Source organism: Salvelinus sp. IW2-2015, linkage group LG20, assembly GCF_002910315.2.
Source record: "Salvelinus sp. IW2-2015 linkage group LG20, ASM291031v2, whole genome shotgun sequence".
NCBI classification, from domain to species: domain Eukaryota; kingdom Metazoa; phylum Chordata; class Actinopteri; order Salmoniformes; family Salmonidae; genus Salvelinus; species Salvelinus sp. IW2-2015.
In genome coordinates, this window is record NC_036860.1 from 718,060 (window position 1) to 734,980 (window position 16,921).

The 16,921-nt window shown below is 44.2% G+C and overlaps 3 protein-coding genes across 4 annotated transcripts; 2 read left to right on the forward strand and 1 right to left on the reverse strand.

Annotated features, from left to right (window-relative positions):
- The first annotated feature begins 196 nt into the window (after positions 1 to 196).
- Positions 197 to 6,660, forward strand: mcm5 (minichromosome maintenance complex component 5). Its single transcript, XM_024010891.2, has 14 exons — positions 197 to 511; positions 832 to 958; positions 1,163 to 1,291; positions 1,432 to 1,604; positions 1,739 to 1,894; positions 2,024 to 2,193; positions 2,291 to 2,462; positions 2,563 to 2,674; positions 3,140 to 3,283; positions 3,373 to 3,615; positions 3,740 to 3,852; positions 4,011 to 4,139; positions 5,678 to 5,948; positions 6,139 to 6,660. The coding sequence occupies exons 1-14, from the start codon at positions 342 to 344 to the stop codon at positions 6,238 to 6,240; spliced, it is 2,211 nt and encodes a 736-aa protein (XP_023866659.1). The 5' UTR covers positions 197 to 341; the 3' UTR covers positions 6,241 to 6,660.
- Positions 6,486 to 9,555, reverse strand: LOC111980210 (heme oxygenase-like). Its single transcript, XM_024010893.2, has 7 exons — positions 9,375 to 9,555; positions 9,220 to 9,270; positions 8,883 to 8,994; positions 8,493 to 8,708; positions 8,126 to 8,398; positions 7,088 to 7,136; positions 6,486 to 7,000 (listed from the first exon to the last, which is right to left on the reverse strand). The coding sequence occupies exons 2-7, from the start codon at positions 9,234 to 9,236 to the stop codon at positions 6,885 to 6,887; spliced, it is 783 nt and encodes a 260-aa protein (XP_023866661.1). The 5' UTR covers positions 9,237 to 9,270; positions 9,375 to 9,555; the 3' UTR covers positions 6,486 to 6,884.
- A 1,409-nt stretch (positions 9,556 to 10,964) lies between these two features.
- Positions 10,965 to 16,590, forward strand: LOC111979886 (FAD-dependent oxidoreductase domain-containing protein 2-like). Of its 2 annotated transcripts, XR_011473754.1 has the most exons (11): positions 10,965 to 11,082; positions 11,508 to 11,725; positions 11,922 to 12,233; positions 12,342 to 12,593; positions 12,768 to 13,103; positions 13,282 to 13,448; positions 13,642 to 13,807; positions 14,166 to 14,392; positions 14,607 to 14,777; positions 15,054 to 15,675; positions 15,831 to 16,590. XR_011473754.1 is itself a non-coding variant. In XM_024010558.2 (10 exons), exons 2-10 carry the CDS (start codon positions 11,511 to 11,513, stop codon positions 15,284 to 15,286), a joined length of 2,079 nt encoding a protein of 692 aa, XP_023866326.1. In that variant the 5' UTR covers positions 10,965 to 11,082; positions 11,508 to 11,510; the 3' UTR covers positions 15,287 to 16,590. The 2 variants fall into 2 exon arrangements, 1 of the variants encoding a protein (XP_023866326.1); XM_024010558.2 differs by having other exon boundaries at positions 15,054 to 16,590.
- The last annotated feature ends 331 nt before the right edge of the window (positions 16,591 to 16,921 follow it).

The window sequence follows — 16,921 nt, forward strand, 5'->3', positions numbered from 1 at the left end:
CAGTTTGTTGTAACGCCACCACAATGTAATGTACCTGGCTTAGTCATATTTCTTTTTGATATTTAAAAAGAAATCCTTCTTTTCCCGCCACAAACTCTTGCAAGCCCACCTTCCTACAATCAGGACACGCCTCCTGCAATGTATTCAGCCAATCATTATCACTCGTCGATCATATCTACCAATGGCAAAGCGTCACTGTTCGACTTCGCGGGAAAGTGACGATTTTTATTTGCCGCGAAAGAGTCAGCGTGGAATCCATTGTCCACAGAAGATCACCAAAACTGTTGCTTTTAGGATAATACATATAATTTTCAGCACTTTGTAGATATAATCGGTGAATTATGTCTGGTTTTGACGACCCTGGAGTTTATTACAGTGACAGCTTCGGCGGTGGAGATGGACCCGGGGATGAAGGTGGAGTGAAACGGAGCCAGATCAAGAAACGATTCCGTGAATTTCTTCGGCAGTTCAGAGTTGGGACGGATCGCACCGGTTTCACCTATAAATACAGGTAAGATCGAGATTGTATTAAGTGCCACGAAGTCATTGTCGATGGCTACCGCCTGTTGGTGTGATGTTCCACAGATGCCCAACGTTAAGTTAGCTAGCCAGTTAGCTAACAGTTAGTTAGCCAGTTACTGTAACGTTAGCTAACTAACTAACACTGATCACCACAATGGTCTTGAAGGAATCAAGTTTGACTCTTCAACGTCCTGTGATTGAGTTTGTATTTCGTTTTTGTTTGCCCTATGATTATGTTCGCATTCTGTTTTATTAAGCTATTTATATCTTATTGTTCATGTTGTATTGTTGACATTTTCTGCTGTGTAGAGATGCTCTTAAGAGACACTACACCCTGGGGGAGTACTGGGTGGAGGTGGAGATGGAAGACCTGGCCAGCTTTGACGAGGACCTGTCAGACTGCCTGTACAAGGTGCCCTCTGAGAACCTGCCGCTGGTGAGACGATTGAATAGACTAATAACAGACAAATAATTTGAGGAGTTTTAATTGGAGCAATTGCAGGCTGAATAATTAATGTATTTGATGGATTCCTATATTTTCTGTTGCTGATCTTATCATGCTAATCTTATATTCTATTTGGCAAATAATTATATCTGAACATTATCCCTTTAAACTGAGCCCTGGCATTATGATTGACAGCTGGAGGAGGCTGCCCAGGAGGTGGCTGACGAGGTGACCCGCCCCAGGCCCCTGGGAGAGGAGACAGTGCAGGAAATCCAGGTCATGCTGAAGAGTGATGCCCATCCTGCCTCCATTCGCAACCTCAAGGTAAGAGACTCTGAGGATGCAATACTGGGCCTTTCACCTTTCAGTTGGCTCATGTAGAAGGTGGCATGAAAGATTCCCTAAATTTTCCATCCATGTAACATGCCATGACTCTGAACTCTCCATCTCTTTCTCTCTGGTAGTCGGAGCAGGTGTCCAGGCTGGTGAAGGTCCCTGGGATCGTCATCTCTGCCACGGCTGTGAGGGCCAAGGCCACCAGGGTGTGTTTGCAGTGTCGTGGCTGTCGTTCCGTCATCAGTAACATCTCAATGCCCCCAGGCCTGCAGGGCTACGCTCTTCCCCGAAAGTGCAACACGTGAGTGCAACCCTCTGAGTTTAGTGTTTGTGTACACTCCAGTGCATGAAAAAACGCAATAAGTCATTGTGTGTGTGTGAAATCATCTGCTTTATCATTGTGTGTGATTTCATTCTTAAACATCTCTCTCTCAGTGAGCAGGCAGGCAGGGTGAGGTGTCCTATAGATCCCTACTTCATCATTCCAGACCGCTGTGTCTGTGTGGACTTCCAGACCCTCCGTCTGCAGGAGTCTCCAGATGCTGTGCCACACGGAGAGATGCCCCGCCACCTGCAGCTCTACTGTGACAGGTAACACACACAGCATCGTCTGTGTGCCTCAATATTCTCAATTAAATACAATTAACACATGCCCAATATACACAGAGTGCAAAGTGAGACCGACAAGTACATTACAGCTCATGTTCTGCCTCCCCTCAGGTACCTGTGTGACCGTGTGGTCCCTGGGAACAGAGTGACCATCATGGGGATCTACTCCATCAAGAAGGTGGCCCAAGCTAAGGGCAAGGGCAGAGATAAAAGTGCAGGTGTGGGCATCCGCTCCTCCTACCTCCGTGTGGTGGGCATTCAGCAGGACACAGAGGGAGCAGGTAGGCACGATAAGGCTACTAGAGGTTAGATTACTTATCCAACATTATGTCCTATGTGGGATAGTACTATAGATATAATGCTATCTTTGTCTCTCAGGTCGCGGGGCCACAGGGTCAGTCTCCCCTCAGGAAGAGGAGGAGCTGAGAGCGTTGGCCTCCTCCCCCGACGTCTACGGCTCCCTCGCCCGTTCCCTCGCTCCTTCCATCTACGGCAGTGATGACCTGAAAAAGGCCATTGCCTGCCTGCTGTTTGGCGGCTCCAGGAAGAGGTGAGTCATAACCATTGGAAATGGCATGTAGAATTCGACTAGATTTGATGCGTGTACATTTCTCTCCAGTGTGTATGTATAATGACCTTTCCTGTCTCAGGCTGCCTGACGGGCTGACCCGTAGAGGAGACATCAACTTGCTAATGCTGGGAGACCCCGGTACTGCTAAGTCCCAGCTGCTCAAGTTTGTGGAGAGGTGCTCTCCCATTGGGGTAAGGATGGGCTTGATGAATGAATATAGGTACAGTGGAGCAAAAAAGTATTTAGTCAGCCACCAATTGTGCAAGTTCTCCCACTTAAAAAGATGAGAGAGGCCTGTAATTTTCATCATAGGTACACTGCAACTATGACAGACAAAATGAGAAAAGAAAATCCAGAAAATCACATTGTAGGAWTTTTTATGAATTTATTTGCAAATTATGGTGGAAAAAAACTTTTGTTATTGACCAAATACTTAATCTCAACTTTGTTATATACCCTTTGTTGGCAATGACAGAGGTCAAACGTTTTCTGTAAGTCTTCACAAGGAGCAATCATGACACTCCCTCAACATAGATTTAAACCAGAATTACAAAGATGGATTCCAGAAGTGTCATTTGCTGACAATTAATCAGCATGCTAGTGACCCCTATCGAAAGCGCTAACCTGTATCTTCCCTCTCTCTCTTCCTCTGTCAGGTGTATACCTCAGGTAAAGGCAGCAGTGCTGCTGGTCTGACGGCCTCTGTCCTGAGGGACCCCGTCACCCGTGGCTTCATCATGGAGGGAGGAGCCATGGTGCTGGCTGATGGTGGGGTGGTGTGCATCGATGAGTTTGACAAGGTATGGAAACATGGACAGAAGAACATCAATTGCTGAATACTTGACTAGTTTGTTTGCAGACTCTTAACCGTATCTCTCCTTCCTCTCAGATGAGAGAGGATGACCGAGTAGCCATCCATGAAGCCATGGAGCAACAGACCATCTCCATTGCCAAGGCTGGCATCACCACCACCCTGAACTCCCGCTGCTCGGTGCTGGCCGCTGCGAACTCTGTGTTTGGCCGTTGGGACGACACCAAGGGAGAGGACAACATTGACTTTATGCCTACCATCTTGTCCCGTTTTGACATGATCTTTATCATCAAGGACATCCACGACCATCAGAGAGACATGGTGAGGGAACACACTTTAGTCTGTTCTGGGTTTGTTTGTGTGTGGGAAGGTTTATGCACAGGGATACTGAACACGGCCCAGGCTAGCACAGTGTTAACACTATTGACCTTCTTTTCTCTCTCAGACTCTGGCCCGCCACGTGATGAACGTCCATCTCAGTGCTCATACTCAGACTGAGGGTGTGGAGGGAGAGATCACACTGGCCACACTGAAGAAATACATTGCCTATGCCAGAACGTGAGTCTTGAACTCCTTTATTTCAGCAGATTTATTCTGTGTAGGTTAGATTCTGTTTAGATTGAGTTCATGCACTCTACTTGCAGAGAAACAATACTAGACACTAGTATGTACACGTGGAGGGATTTGGTTTGTAGCGGTCAAATGTGCCCTGACAGGAAATGCGGCCCACGTCTCTCTGCGGCTGCAGCTGAAAAGCTGAAGAACAGATATGTGGTGATGAGGAGTGGAGCGAGGGAACATGAGAGGGAGAGCGACAGGAGAGCCTCCATCCCCATCACTGTCAGGTANAGGTACAGTGGAGCAAAAAAGTATTTAGTCAGCCACCAATTGTGCAAGTTCTCCCACTTAAAAAGATGAGAGAGGCCTGTAATTTTCATCATAGGTACACTGCAACTATGACAGACAAAATGAGAAAAGAAAATCCAGAAAATCACATTGTAGGATTTTTTATGAATTTATTTGCAAATTATGGTGGAAAAAAACTTTTGTTATTGACCAAATACTTAATCTCAACTTTGTTATATACCCTTTGTTGGCAATGACAGAGGTCAAACGTTTTCTGTAAGTCTTCACAAGGAGCAATCATGACACTCCCTCAACATAGATTTAAACCAGAATTACAAAGATGGATTCCAGAAGTGTCATTTGCTGACAATTAATCAGCATGCTAGTGACCCCTATCGAAAGCGCTAACCTGTATCTTCCCTCTCTCTCTTCCTCTGTCAGGTGTATACCTCAGGTAAAGGCAGCAGTGCTGCTGGTCTGACGGCCTCTGTCCTGAGGGACCCCGTCACCCGTGGCTTCATCATGGAGGGAGGAGCCATGGTGCTGGCTGATGGTGGGGTGGTGTGCATCGATGAGTTTGACAAGGTATGGAAACATGGACAGAAGAACATCAATTGCTGAATACTTGACTAGTTTGTTTGCAGACTCTTAACCGTATCTCTCCTTCCTCTCAGATGAGAGAGGATGACCGAGTAGCCATCCATGAAGCCATGGAGCAACAGACCATCTCCATTGCCAAGGCTGGCATCACCACCACCCTGAACTCCCGCTGCTCGGTGCTGGCCGCTGCGAACTCTGTGTTTGGCCGTTGGGACGACACCAAGGGAGAGGACAACATTGACTTTATGCCTACCATCTTGTCCCGTTTTGACATGATCTTTATCATCAAGGACATCCACGACCATCAGAGAGACATGGTGAGGGAACACACTTTAGTCTGTTCTGGGTTTGTTTGTGTGTGGGAAGGTTTATGCACAGGGATACTGAACACGGCCCAGGCTAGCACAGTGTTAACACTATTGACCTTCTTTTCTCTCTCAGACTCTGGCCCGCCACGTGATGAACGTCCATCTCAGTGCTCATACTCAGACTGAGGGTGTGGAGGGAGAGATCACACTGGCCACACTGAAGAAATACATTGCCTATGCCAGAACGTGAGTCTTGAACTCCTTTATTTCAGCAGATTTATTCTGTGTAGGTTAGATTCTGTTTAGATTGAGTTCATGCACTCTACTTGCAGAGAAACAATACTAGACACTAGTATGTACACGTGGAGGGATTTGGTTTGTAGCGGTCAAATGTGCCCTGACAGGAAATGCGGCCCACGTCTCTCTGCGGCTGCAGCTGAAAAGCTGAAGAACAGATATGTGGTGATGAGGAGTGGAGCGAGGGAACATGAGAGGGAGAGCGACAGGAGAGCCTCCATCCCCATCACTGTCAGGTACCTATATGATACTTCACCTGCCAACATCATTACCAGTCAGGATACTGTCCATCTTCAGTGTCATAATGCTTTGTACTCCGTGGTCCCCTGCAGGCAGCTGGAGGCGGTGGTGCGCATCTCTGAGTCCCTGGCCAAGATGAAGCTGCAGGCTGTGGCTGGAGAGGAGGAGGTGGACGAGGCCCTGCGGCTCTTCCAGGTGTCCACACTGGATGCTGCGCTGTCCGGCAGCCTCTCTGGTGTGGAGGGCTTCACCACTCAGGAGGACCAGGAGATGATTTCCCGTGTTGAGAAGCAGCTGAAGAGACGCTTTGCCATTGGCTCCCAGGTGTCCGAGCACAGCATCGTCCAGGACTTCACCAAGCAGGTCAGTTACACTAGTCTACTTTGAACAGAAGACGGTACCACTTGGTCAATTACATTAAAGTACTTTGGGCATTGGAATGTTTGGCATTTGTCTATATGATTCAGTGCTGTCCTCAGTTGGCCTACGTGTTGCCCTGTAGCCTGTTTATCTGTCCACTGACCAGAATCTCTCTACCCTCTCCCATATACAGAAGTATCCAGAGCAGGCCATCTACAAGGTCCTTCACCTGATGATGAGGAGGGGAGAGCTGCAGCACCGCATGCAGAGGAAGGTGCTCTACAGAGTCAAGTAGTCTCTCAAAAAGATGCATACGCACAAAGATTAAGTCACGATGGGCTTTGTAAATAGTAGAAGGGACAGGCGTCTCCTCAATTCACTTCCTCACAAGCCAGTGGACATCTTCATAAAGTCACGTCGATACGTCTACTCCATCCTAGGCCATGGTCCGCCTACAGAGCCACTGATGTCTACCTTTTCATGTGTTGCTTTGCCAAGTTAAGCCAACAGTTATTTGCTCTTCTATTGCTCTCATAAGTATTTTGGTGTCTATTCTTTTTAGTTAAACAAATGATGTTATGGAGGCAATTTGGATTAACTGTGTTGAATTGTTTGGGGTAAGAAAATTGACAAGAGAATGCCTTTAAGATTGTTAATGTTAAATCATTAATTGTGTAAGGTATTTTGTATTGAAAATAAATAGCAAACTTCTTTATTTAGACATTTCTTATGTTGAAATGGTGTGCATAATCTTTAATGAAACATACTATGTACACAGAATTGCAATTAATACAGCATSTCAATTTTCATTTTAAGATTGCCTTATGCATTTAAAAAAGTACAGTCATGACAAAGTGCTGTAAGTGCACACACCCTTAGGTGGTCATGATTAGTGAAGTGATTAGGTCAACTACATATTTAAGGACTTATTTCAAGGCTTTAGAACACATAGATACCCATCCCGACTGTTGCTAAAGCAACACAAATACCCAGTGACACCTGCTTGATGGACAAAGAAGGGATGAGAGCTGGCGTCTTGGCCTTTACTTGGTCCCCTGCAAAAGCAAAATAATACCTTTTTTTATAACACACAAGGAAGGTGAAAGATCCCATTTCCAATCAGCATATGAGCTTGTACTTACCATAAGCGTCCTCTGTGACACTCAACATTTTCTGTAGATCATTGAAGACCTGTACRAGAAATAACACAGGATGTCTTCATTGAACAAGACGTACACAATCAGCAATATGCTATGGCAATGGCACCCAGTAACCCGTTTACACTGCATCGGTTTACACTGCATCGTTGACTTGACCTTCCCAGTTTCACTTCCTCTGCACAGTTATGTTTAGCTACTTTTAATGTCACATGCACAAGTACAGTGAAATGCCTTTCTTGTAAGCTCTAAACCCAACAATGCAGTAATAAATAAGAATGTAATACTAAAAATAAAGTAGAACAAAACACGAGAAAAAAGAACACGAGAAAGCATACTATATACAGGATCAGTCAGTTCCAGAACCATATTTAAAATGTGCATGGATGCTGGAGTGATATCGGTAGAAATGTGTAGGTATATATGATAAACAGAGTAGCAGCAGTGTGTGTAGTCAGTATAAATGTATGTGCATATTATTTGTGTGTGAGCAAATTATGGAGTGAGTTTGTGTCTATGTTAGTGTCAGTGAGTGTGCATACAGACTGCAAAAATAAAATATAAGGGTCAACTCAGTCTGTGTAGCCATTTTGTTAGCTATGTAGTTAGCTATTTAGCAGTCTTATGGCTTGGGGTTAGAAGCTGTTCAGGAGCCTGTTGGTGTCAGACTTGATGCACCGGTACCGCTTGCAGTGCAGAAGCAGARAGAACGGTATATGACTTGGGTGGCTGGAGTCTAACGATTTTCCAGGCCCTCCTTTCACACTGCCTGATATAGAGGTCCTGAATGGCAGGGAACTCGGCCTCAGTGACGTACTGGGTTGTCCGCACCAACTTCTGTAGCGCCATGCGATCGAGGGCGGTGCTATTGCCATACCAAGCAGTGATGCAGCCAGTCAAGATGCTCTCAATGGTACAGCTGTATAACTTTTCATAGTGACTTTTCATTACTGTATTAGTTCCCATAACCTATATTCTTACCCAGTTTGCTTYCWCCCTTCCTCCSTCTTCYCTTTCACTCACCTGGATGTTGAGTTCGAAGGCCATGATAGCCTCCTCMAGCACCMCCTCCCTCTCMTCCTTGGTCAGCTCGATGCTGTTCATTCTGCTCCTGTACAGCTGCTTGAAGCGGTTAGGGCTTGACACTCCGGGGAAGGAGAAAAASGAMAGTCCCTCTCCGCTGCTTAACCCRATTGACTTCTGGGTAATCTTCCCCAAAATTTGTCCCCCTGACAGGTCACCTAGGTAACGGGTGTAGGCGTGGGCCACCAGCAATTTAGGATTGCCTTCACCRATCTGRAGAGGGARACAAATAAATTGTTATTACTAAGCAGGTACACAATTAAGATAGTGTGCCTACCCTGCATGTTGGTATATCTATAGCMTGTACCTTGTGAAGTCTCTGTGTATATCTGTGTGTTGCAGCAGGAATGATGACTCTCTTTCGCCACTCCTGTCCAAAGAAGTGTTCCAGATCTCTCTCTAGTGTCTCCAGTCGGGCCAGTTCCTGRGGGAAGTATATCGGTGCAACACCTGGGTGGGAAGCATTTCTGTCCATCTCCTCTTCCAGTGCTTTGTAGATCTCGTAGAGGGAACAMAGAAGAAGCTGCCATGGAAAAGASGGGTTACAGATTAATACTTAGTACACAGTGAGTGCTCATTTTCCATGACTATGTAGRAAGTKWAASAAAAGGCATTCTAGGYMRTTCATAWTATGAAAACCACTRTMAATTATTTTGGCAAGTGGTTTTTAATTYACTCTCAGATTGGCTTTTSTCACCTTGTACTGCGGAAGAGTTATCTGTCCCTTCTGATAGCTCAGCATCAGTTGGGTGTTTTCTGCCCTGACATGGATCTCTTTAGTCGCTGCTTTTATCTGTTCTGACAAATCACTGAGGAGAGATGGAGAACATTAGAAGGAGGACATCCTGATTTACCAGACTGTCACAGCTAAATAATTTGTACGACCATCTGTCCGCATGATTTAGTCAGAATTAGAATAGTTCTGAGTTATGCAATACGCTATAAATATAACATTTCACTATATTCAGCACTGACCTGGTCTGAAATAATAATCTAGTTAAACATATCGACCATTCGTTACAAAATTACTGTACCTGCCAGGGTTCTGCATATCATCTTTCCATGCCGAGTTACTGTCTCCATGTCTGTAATCCAGAATTTTATATGGTGGTTATAACATTATTACCCAAATGTGAACAACTGTTACAGTTTATTAAAAAACAAGTCAGTGAAAGAGTTGATAATTTACCTGTGGGGTATTTCCTTGATGATGTCTTGTTATACAGCTGGTAAACAAAAGCTGCCTCCCTCTCAAACGAGTTTAGAGTTGCTTGTCCTCTTACCTGTCCCCTGTCTTTATATTTGACTCCCTCGCCTTCTCTCCCAATGTTTGTCAGCTAAATCAAATGGGAAGTGAGAGTGTTGACTCATTTCCCTTATGCTGAAGCTTAACATGACAGGGCAGATTTACCAGTGAGGGGAGAGCATGAGTGAGCAGATGGGATGGTAGAAATCATTAAACACAGAGTCACATGAACCACAGGTAGTGAATGTGTTCCTTCTGCTATTGAGGGAGAGTATGTTGACTACAGGCGAGAACAAAGTTATAAACACTGAGAGTTCAAAATATTAGGAACACCTTCCTAATATTGAGTTGCACTCCCTTTTGCCCTCAGAACAGACTCAATTCTACAAGGTGTTGAAAGCGTTCCACAGGGATGCTGGCCCATGTTGATTCCAATGCTTTCCATAGTCGTGTCAAGTTGGCTGGATGTCCTTTGGGTGGAGGACCATTCTTGAAACACACAGGAAACTGTTGAGTGTGAAAAACCCAGCAGTGTTGCAGTTCTTGACACACTCAAACAGGTGCGCATGGCACCTACTACCATACCCCGTTCAAAGGCACTTTGATGGCGTACATAAACAATCTATGTCTCAATTGTCTCAAGGCTTGAAAATCATTCTTTAACCTGTCTCCTCCCCTTCATCTACACCGATTGAAGTGGATTTAACAGGTAATATCAATAAGCGATCATAGCTTTCACCTGGAATGTCATGTTTCTAATGTTTTGTGCTCTCAGTGTATGTACCTTTTAATTTTCTGAAGATAAATCAGAATAACAAGAGTGATTCAATATGCTGACTTAACTACAGGTAGGACTCACTGGTTAAATTAATCCAATTTAATCCTATTCTCTCTCCCATTGTGTTCATTGAACTTTGTGTTGGTACAAAGTTTCAGCCACAAATGACTAACTGCAGGTCAAAATTAATTTCAGGGGATTACATTGTAAACTCTTGTCCTCAACATTCAATTAGTATGATTTACCTTACATTTGTCTAATATACATCTATTGATCTATTACCAATCTATAGATAACCTGATTCAACAGGTTTCAACAAAATAGAGAAGGGGGATACCATGACTCAACAGAAGTGTATGTTGCAGTTGTAGAAGGCAAAAATAAGAGCAATTTCTAGGCATGAGAATTTTATGAATAGTTCATTGTGTTTATGATATTATAATAATATCCATGCTATGTTTCACTTAATTAACATTTTATAATGATTAGTATGTATTTCACCAAAACATTATCAAACTACTACAATTATCTAAAAAATTGCAACATTACAAAGTTTATAACACTGTAATAAAGAAAGTAATAAAGAAGGTCAAATGTGTTACTTTGGCTACATGACACTTTTGTATTAAAAGTGTGGAACATTTCTTGTCCATCACTTTAAGTTTTATCACGCCCTCTATTTTACACACAAGCTCTTATTGTCCAGAATAGAGCAGCGTTTATTGGTCAGAATACTGAGGTATGCTGTAGTGTCGTATCAAGGGATGGGGCTCCGTTATGAAATTCAGACTATAGGTTGTTGGGAGAGTTTTATTTACAGACCAAATGCAAAATGATATGGGATTAGATGAGAGGGAACCACTGCAGTGAAAGGTAAAACATCCTACTTTAATAGATATGTTGTGTGTTTTGTGCTCGTGGAGCGCTTCTCAACCAGCGGTCTAGTGCAGCTGCATCCCCTCATGTCGAGTTATGATGTCGGGACAGAGTTTCAAGCAAGCACGGGGATACACCCCATGAAGGCCCGCTATTGTCGTAGTTTCTCTGTTCTTCCACTCACTTGAACAATGCTATCTGATATTTCATTTCAATTGACCTTCTTATGTTGGTAAAGCCATTGAAAAGAGTTGCATAACTTTGGCAATAATATGGTTGCTGCTTGTCAGTGGATATTTTCAGATTGCAGCTTTCAAAACTTAAATTTGCCGTTGATTATTGTCACCAGGGTATTGCAATGACCTTCACTAAACCCACTCTCTCACCATTAAATGCCTTCATTGCCTTTTACTYATTCATAGGTCATGGATTCCCCTATCCTTCTTCTACTAGCCCCCTTTGTCGCCCTGGTCCAATGTTTTCCTGATGACTACCACAGTCACAACAGCACCCGTCACCATGACTACTGTGTGCTTGGAGCCGGGCCCGCGGGCCTTCAGATGGGTCACTTTCTCTCCAAGAGTCAGAGAGATTACATCATTTTGGAGAGGAACTCGGGGCCAGGGAGCTTCTTCAATATGTGAGTGCCTCTGTAGTAATGGGTGTCGACTATATCGGTATTGCACCTGCTGAATCAATTTTCCAACTCAGCAAAGTATTTTGTGACAGTGCAACAATGATGCAACTTTCTCTATTGCCCTGCTCATAGAAATATGTTCTGACCTACACCATGAACATGTGTTGTATCTTATGGATGTTTTTTTCTCCCTTTAAAGATACCCTCGACACAGGAAACTCATCAGCATCAACAAGATCTACACAGGGAGGCGGAACCGCGAGTTCAACCTTCGTCACGATTGGAACTCCCTCCTGAGTGACAGGCCCGACCTGCTGCTTCAGCGAGTCAGCCGGGAGCTCTACCCAGACGCAGACTCATTCCCCCGCTACCTCTCCATGTATGTGAAGGAGCTGGGGCTGAAGGTCCAGTATGGGGTGGACATCGGGAAGATCAGGGCCTCAGAGTCTGAATCACCTAGAGGCAGGGGATACATACTGACTGACCAGCGTGGACTGGACTATACATGCAGGTACTGTGTTATATCTATACACATATCTAATGTAAAAGGWTGGAAATATGGAAACATTCTCCACTATGCATACCATTAAAGAGATGATTCTCTCTCTCTGACCCACAGAGTCCTACTGGTGTCCACAGGACTGTGGGATCCTCAGAAGGTCCAGTTTGAGGGCTCAGACCTGGTGGAGGGCTATGAGTCCATCCCTGTGGACCCAGAGGAGTATAAGGACCAGGCCGTGCTGATCCTGGGTAAGGGGAACTCAGCATTTGAAACAGCTCAGAGCATCCTGGGTCGGGCCAGCCGGRTCCATCTCTACAGCCCRAGCCCGGTCCGCCTAGCCTGGCAGACACACTACGTCGGAGACCTCAGGTACTGAGAGRCATCATCAGGTTTTGASTCCCATATTGTCCTCTCCTACCAATTGATCTTTCTTTTGTTTCACTGATTTAGTACTCCTGCAKYAGTGTTTTAGATCRGAGTATGTTGCTATCCCCTTAGCATAATCTGTTCATATMAAAGTGACCTATTTTCTCTCTTCCACAGAGCTGTGAACAATGAGCTGCTAGACACGTACCARCTAAAGTCCCTTGATGRGCTGGTGGAGGGAGGCCTTGAGGACATTGCTATCGTCAGAAATGGAGATGATGAAAAGAAGCGCTCAGGCAGAAAGAAGAAGTGCAGATCCAGTGGGAAGGAAAAGCGTGGCAAGTTGTTCCTTACTCTATCTGAGTTACTGGACAGTTCGGATGGGAGGAACAGTTCAAAGGTCACAGCGACAAACCTGCCTGTGTACCACAATGACAACTTCTCTCTCCGCCAGCCATATGATCGTGTGATCCGCTGCCTGGGGTTCCGGTTCAACTTCAGCATCTTTGATGGGTATGTAAATGATAATTTTACAGTGGCATGTCTTTACATAATGCGAAAAGAGTTTTGTTAAAGTTATTGTTTTCTGTGGAAGTGGTGGATCTTCTGTTTTATCATTTTCATTGGCAAAGCCAGGCTGTTTCAGTCAGATAATGTCAGTCTGTTCTAATGATACCGTTAATCTCTCCAGCTCGGCCCGCCCACCAAGCAGTGAGGGTGCCAGGGGGCGGTTGCCAGGGGTGACAGCCTGGTACGAGGGGCSGGGAACCCCAGACCTTTTTGTTCTGGGGACGGCTGCCCACTCAAGAGACTATCGCTCTTCTGCAGGGGGGTTCATCCATGGCTTCCGATACACAGGTAATCATTCAAACTGCTGGTATTACAACGTAGACAAGAGTAAATCTGACTTCTGTATAGTTAGTAACTGCCTGTAAAGGGGGAGGGGGACTTTGAAGTTACAAATTTGTCTATAAAATAATGTTTTTATAGACAAAATGTGTTTGTTTTTTGACTATTTAGTGTTTTAACTTTGTTATGTGTTCCACCCTAGTGCGTGCTGTACATAGAGTCCTTGAGCTGCGTTACCATAGCAACTCCTGGCCAGCAATCAAACTGTCAATCAGTCAGCTGCAGTCCTGGCTGTTGAGGAGGGTCAATGAGGCCTCCGGACCATACCAAATGTTTGGGGTACTTGGAGACATCATTTTACTAAGAGGGTAAGTAGTGCTGAAACACTGTGCACATTTTTCTTCATGAGAATTGTCCCTCATGGTAATTTACCTTTCTCTACCAATGAATCTCACATTGATTGATTGCCTATAGATATCCCGATTTATGTTCACTAAGGCTGTGTTTACACAGGCAGCCAAATTCAGATATTTTTTTTTACCAATCTGTATTTTGACCAATCTGAGCAGCTCTGAAAACGATCTGATGTGAAAAGATCTGATGTGATTGGTAAAAATACCAATTAGTGTAAAAAAGGTCAGAATTGGGATGCCTGTGTAAACGCAGCCTAAATTAATCAATTTCTGAACCAGTTTAACTTTGAATAATCTTCTCCTTTCCTTTCAGCTCTCACTGTGAGTACCTGGAGGAGTTTCCCCTCCAGGCCCTGCCCCAGTTCTCTTCTCTGTCTGGCCACCAGCTCTCCAAGCATGGGCTGCTGGTTCTGGTTCTACAGTACGGGCTGAACCGCACAGACTCACTGGGCCCTGGCAGGGCAGAGTCAGAGTGGACCCGTGCCTGGAGGTCCAACTTCCTCCACCCTGTTCTATACTACTACGACAAACTTCCCACTGGTGAGTGTGAGAATGTTAGAAACCTTATGAAGAGTACAAAACAGTTTGACCTTATGATTGTGTTGAAGACTAAGTGAAGTAATGACATTCAAATGAAGAGTATGTCTGTGTATAGTACAAGGCATCTTTGTGGTAKGACGTCAGCACTCAAACCTACGYATGTATGTAAAAACAAATACATGTTATTCTTTMATTTGTCTGCCATCCTAAACAGAGAGGGACATGAGACACCGTCCTGTTGGCTGGCCAYTGCCACGGCCCAAGGCAGTGCATCACATGATCGAGGACTTCTTGACTGAGTGGGATGGGCCCATCTCCCACAGCCAGCCACTGCGGCGCTTCCTGGAACACTGTCTCCACACTGACCTCAGGGCCTTCTATGCAGGTAGAGCATGTACTCAACTGATCCCTCATTACAACACCTTATTATACTAGGGTAAATATGCCCTTAGGATATGTCCTTTATATTTCCATATACATTACCTCCTACTCATCTTCTCATATCACACACGATTTGTTTGTTCACTTGTGACATACTTTCATACAGGATCTGTGTTATTACTGTTTTATTACGGTTCTGCCCAATCAGTTAATGAGCCATTTTATTACTTGATTACTGTTTTACAATGTGTAAAACTGAACTTGTTTCTTTTCCCCACAGAGTCATGTTTTCGCTTTTCCCTTACCAATCAAAAGCCACCCCTGTTTTGTCGTCAGGGATACCTGAGGAAGCATGGGGTTGTTAGGAATAGTCAGCTGTGGCAGCATGCCCATGATGCTGGGCTAATGCCTGGAGGACAGGACTCTGCATCCCCAGACACAGACCCATCGTTCCCTGATTACCTTACACGAGCTGGAACCTCAGTGTCCTCTGCAATAAACCTTGACTTCTGATTGTTTACCCAAGGATCCYAAAACTAAGCCTATGACAGTTTTGATGTCCCAAGACATTCTCTACCTCCCATTATAATGTCCATGAATATATACAGTATACAGAGTCTACAAAACATTAAGAACACCTTCCTAATATTGAGTTGCACTCCCACWCCCCCTCCCACTCCCTCTTTTGCCCTCAGAACAGCCTCAATTTGTCGGGGCATGGACTCTATAAGGTGTCGAAAGTGTTCCACAGGGATGTTGGCCCATGTTGACTCCAATGCTTCCCACAGTTGAGTCCAAATTGGAGAGTTTTAGTTCCAACTGCCGTGTCTTTGTGAGACGCAGAGTAGGTGAACGGATGATCTCCGCATGTGTGGTTCCCACCATGAAGCATGGAGGAGGAGGTATGATGGTGTGGGGGTGCTTTGCTGGTGACACTGTCAGTGATTTATTTTGAATTCAAGGCACACTTAACCAGCATGGCTACTACAGCATTCTGCAGCGATACGCCATCCCATATGGTTTGCACTTAGTGGGACTATCATTTGTTTTTCAACAGGACAATGACCAAAAACACACCTCCATGCTGTGTAAGGGCTATTTGACCAATAAGGAGAGTGATGGAGTGCTGCAAAAGATGACCTGACCTCCACAATCAGCCGACCTCAACCCAATTGAGATGGTTTGGGATGAGTTAGACCACAGAGTGAAGGAAAAGCAGCCAACAAGTGCTCAGAATATGTGGGAACTCCTTCTAAACTGTTGGAAAAGCATTCCAGGTGACTACCTCATGAAGCTGGTTGAGAGAATGCCCAGAGTGTGCAAAGCTGTCATCAAGGCAAAGGGTGGCTACTTTGAAGAATCAAAAATATATTTTTATATTTGTAACACTTTTGGTTACTACATGACTCCATATGTGTTATTTCATAGTCTTGATGTCTTCACTATTATTGTACAATGTAGAAAATAGTAAAAATAAAGAAAAACCGTTGAATGAGTAGGTGTGTCCAAACTTTGACTGTATATTCCAAATATTTTGGTTGAACAACCATTCTGATTCCTCTTGAGAGTTGATTGCTTATCCCATTTTATTCCTTAAATCATATTTATATATTACACTAAATTGTGGCATGTTTTATATGATGGAACTTTAGATTTGAATGTGTATACAAACAGTATGGGTGATGTTGGGTTTTAATTACATTGTGATCTATGAATTATGCATTATATWTTTTTTTATACTATTTGTGTAGGCCTACTGCTGTTATTTATCTGCTTACTTTATTTTCTGTTGCAACAGATGTAAGACATTAAAGAGAGAGAACATAATGCTCAGATGTTTCCATGTTTTTGTAGTATTATACGGCGTACACGGTTATGGGCAAATAATATTTCTTGAATTTCTTCACTCTAAATTGTATCTGTTTTCAAGATTTCTTGAGTGTAACAGCATCCATGATTTTATTGAAGTTGAAACGCATAATGGTTAGGGTAAGGGTTAAGGTTATTATCCCAAGGAGCTCACATAGAACTAACCGGATATTGAATACTGCAGCACACATCCCGCATGTCCTGCTTGCTCATTTGCTTCTTTTGAACGGGGGTGGGTGCTTTGTTTATGAGAGAACGAACAACGTAGGCTCTGATTGG

Coding starts and splice junctions, on each gene's coding strand:
- mcm5 (XM_024010891.2), top strand. CDS start 342: ATGTCTGGTTTTGACGACCCTGGAGTTTATTACAGTGACAGCTTCGGC. Junction 1,292..1,431: donor CCTCCATTCGCAACCTCAAG/GTAAGAGACTCT, acceptor TCTCTCTGGTAG/TCGGAGCAGGTGTCCAGGCT. Junction 2,675..3,139: donor AGAGGTGCTCTCCCATTGGG/GTAAGGATGGGC, acceptor TTCCTCTGTCAG/GTGTATACCTCAGGTAAAGG.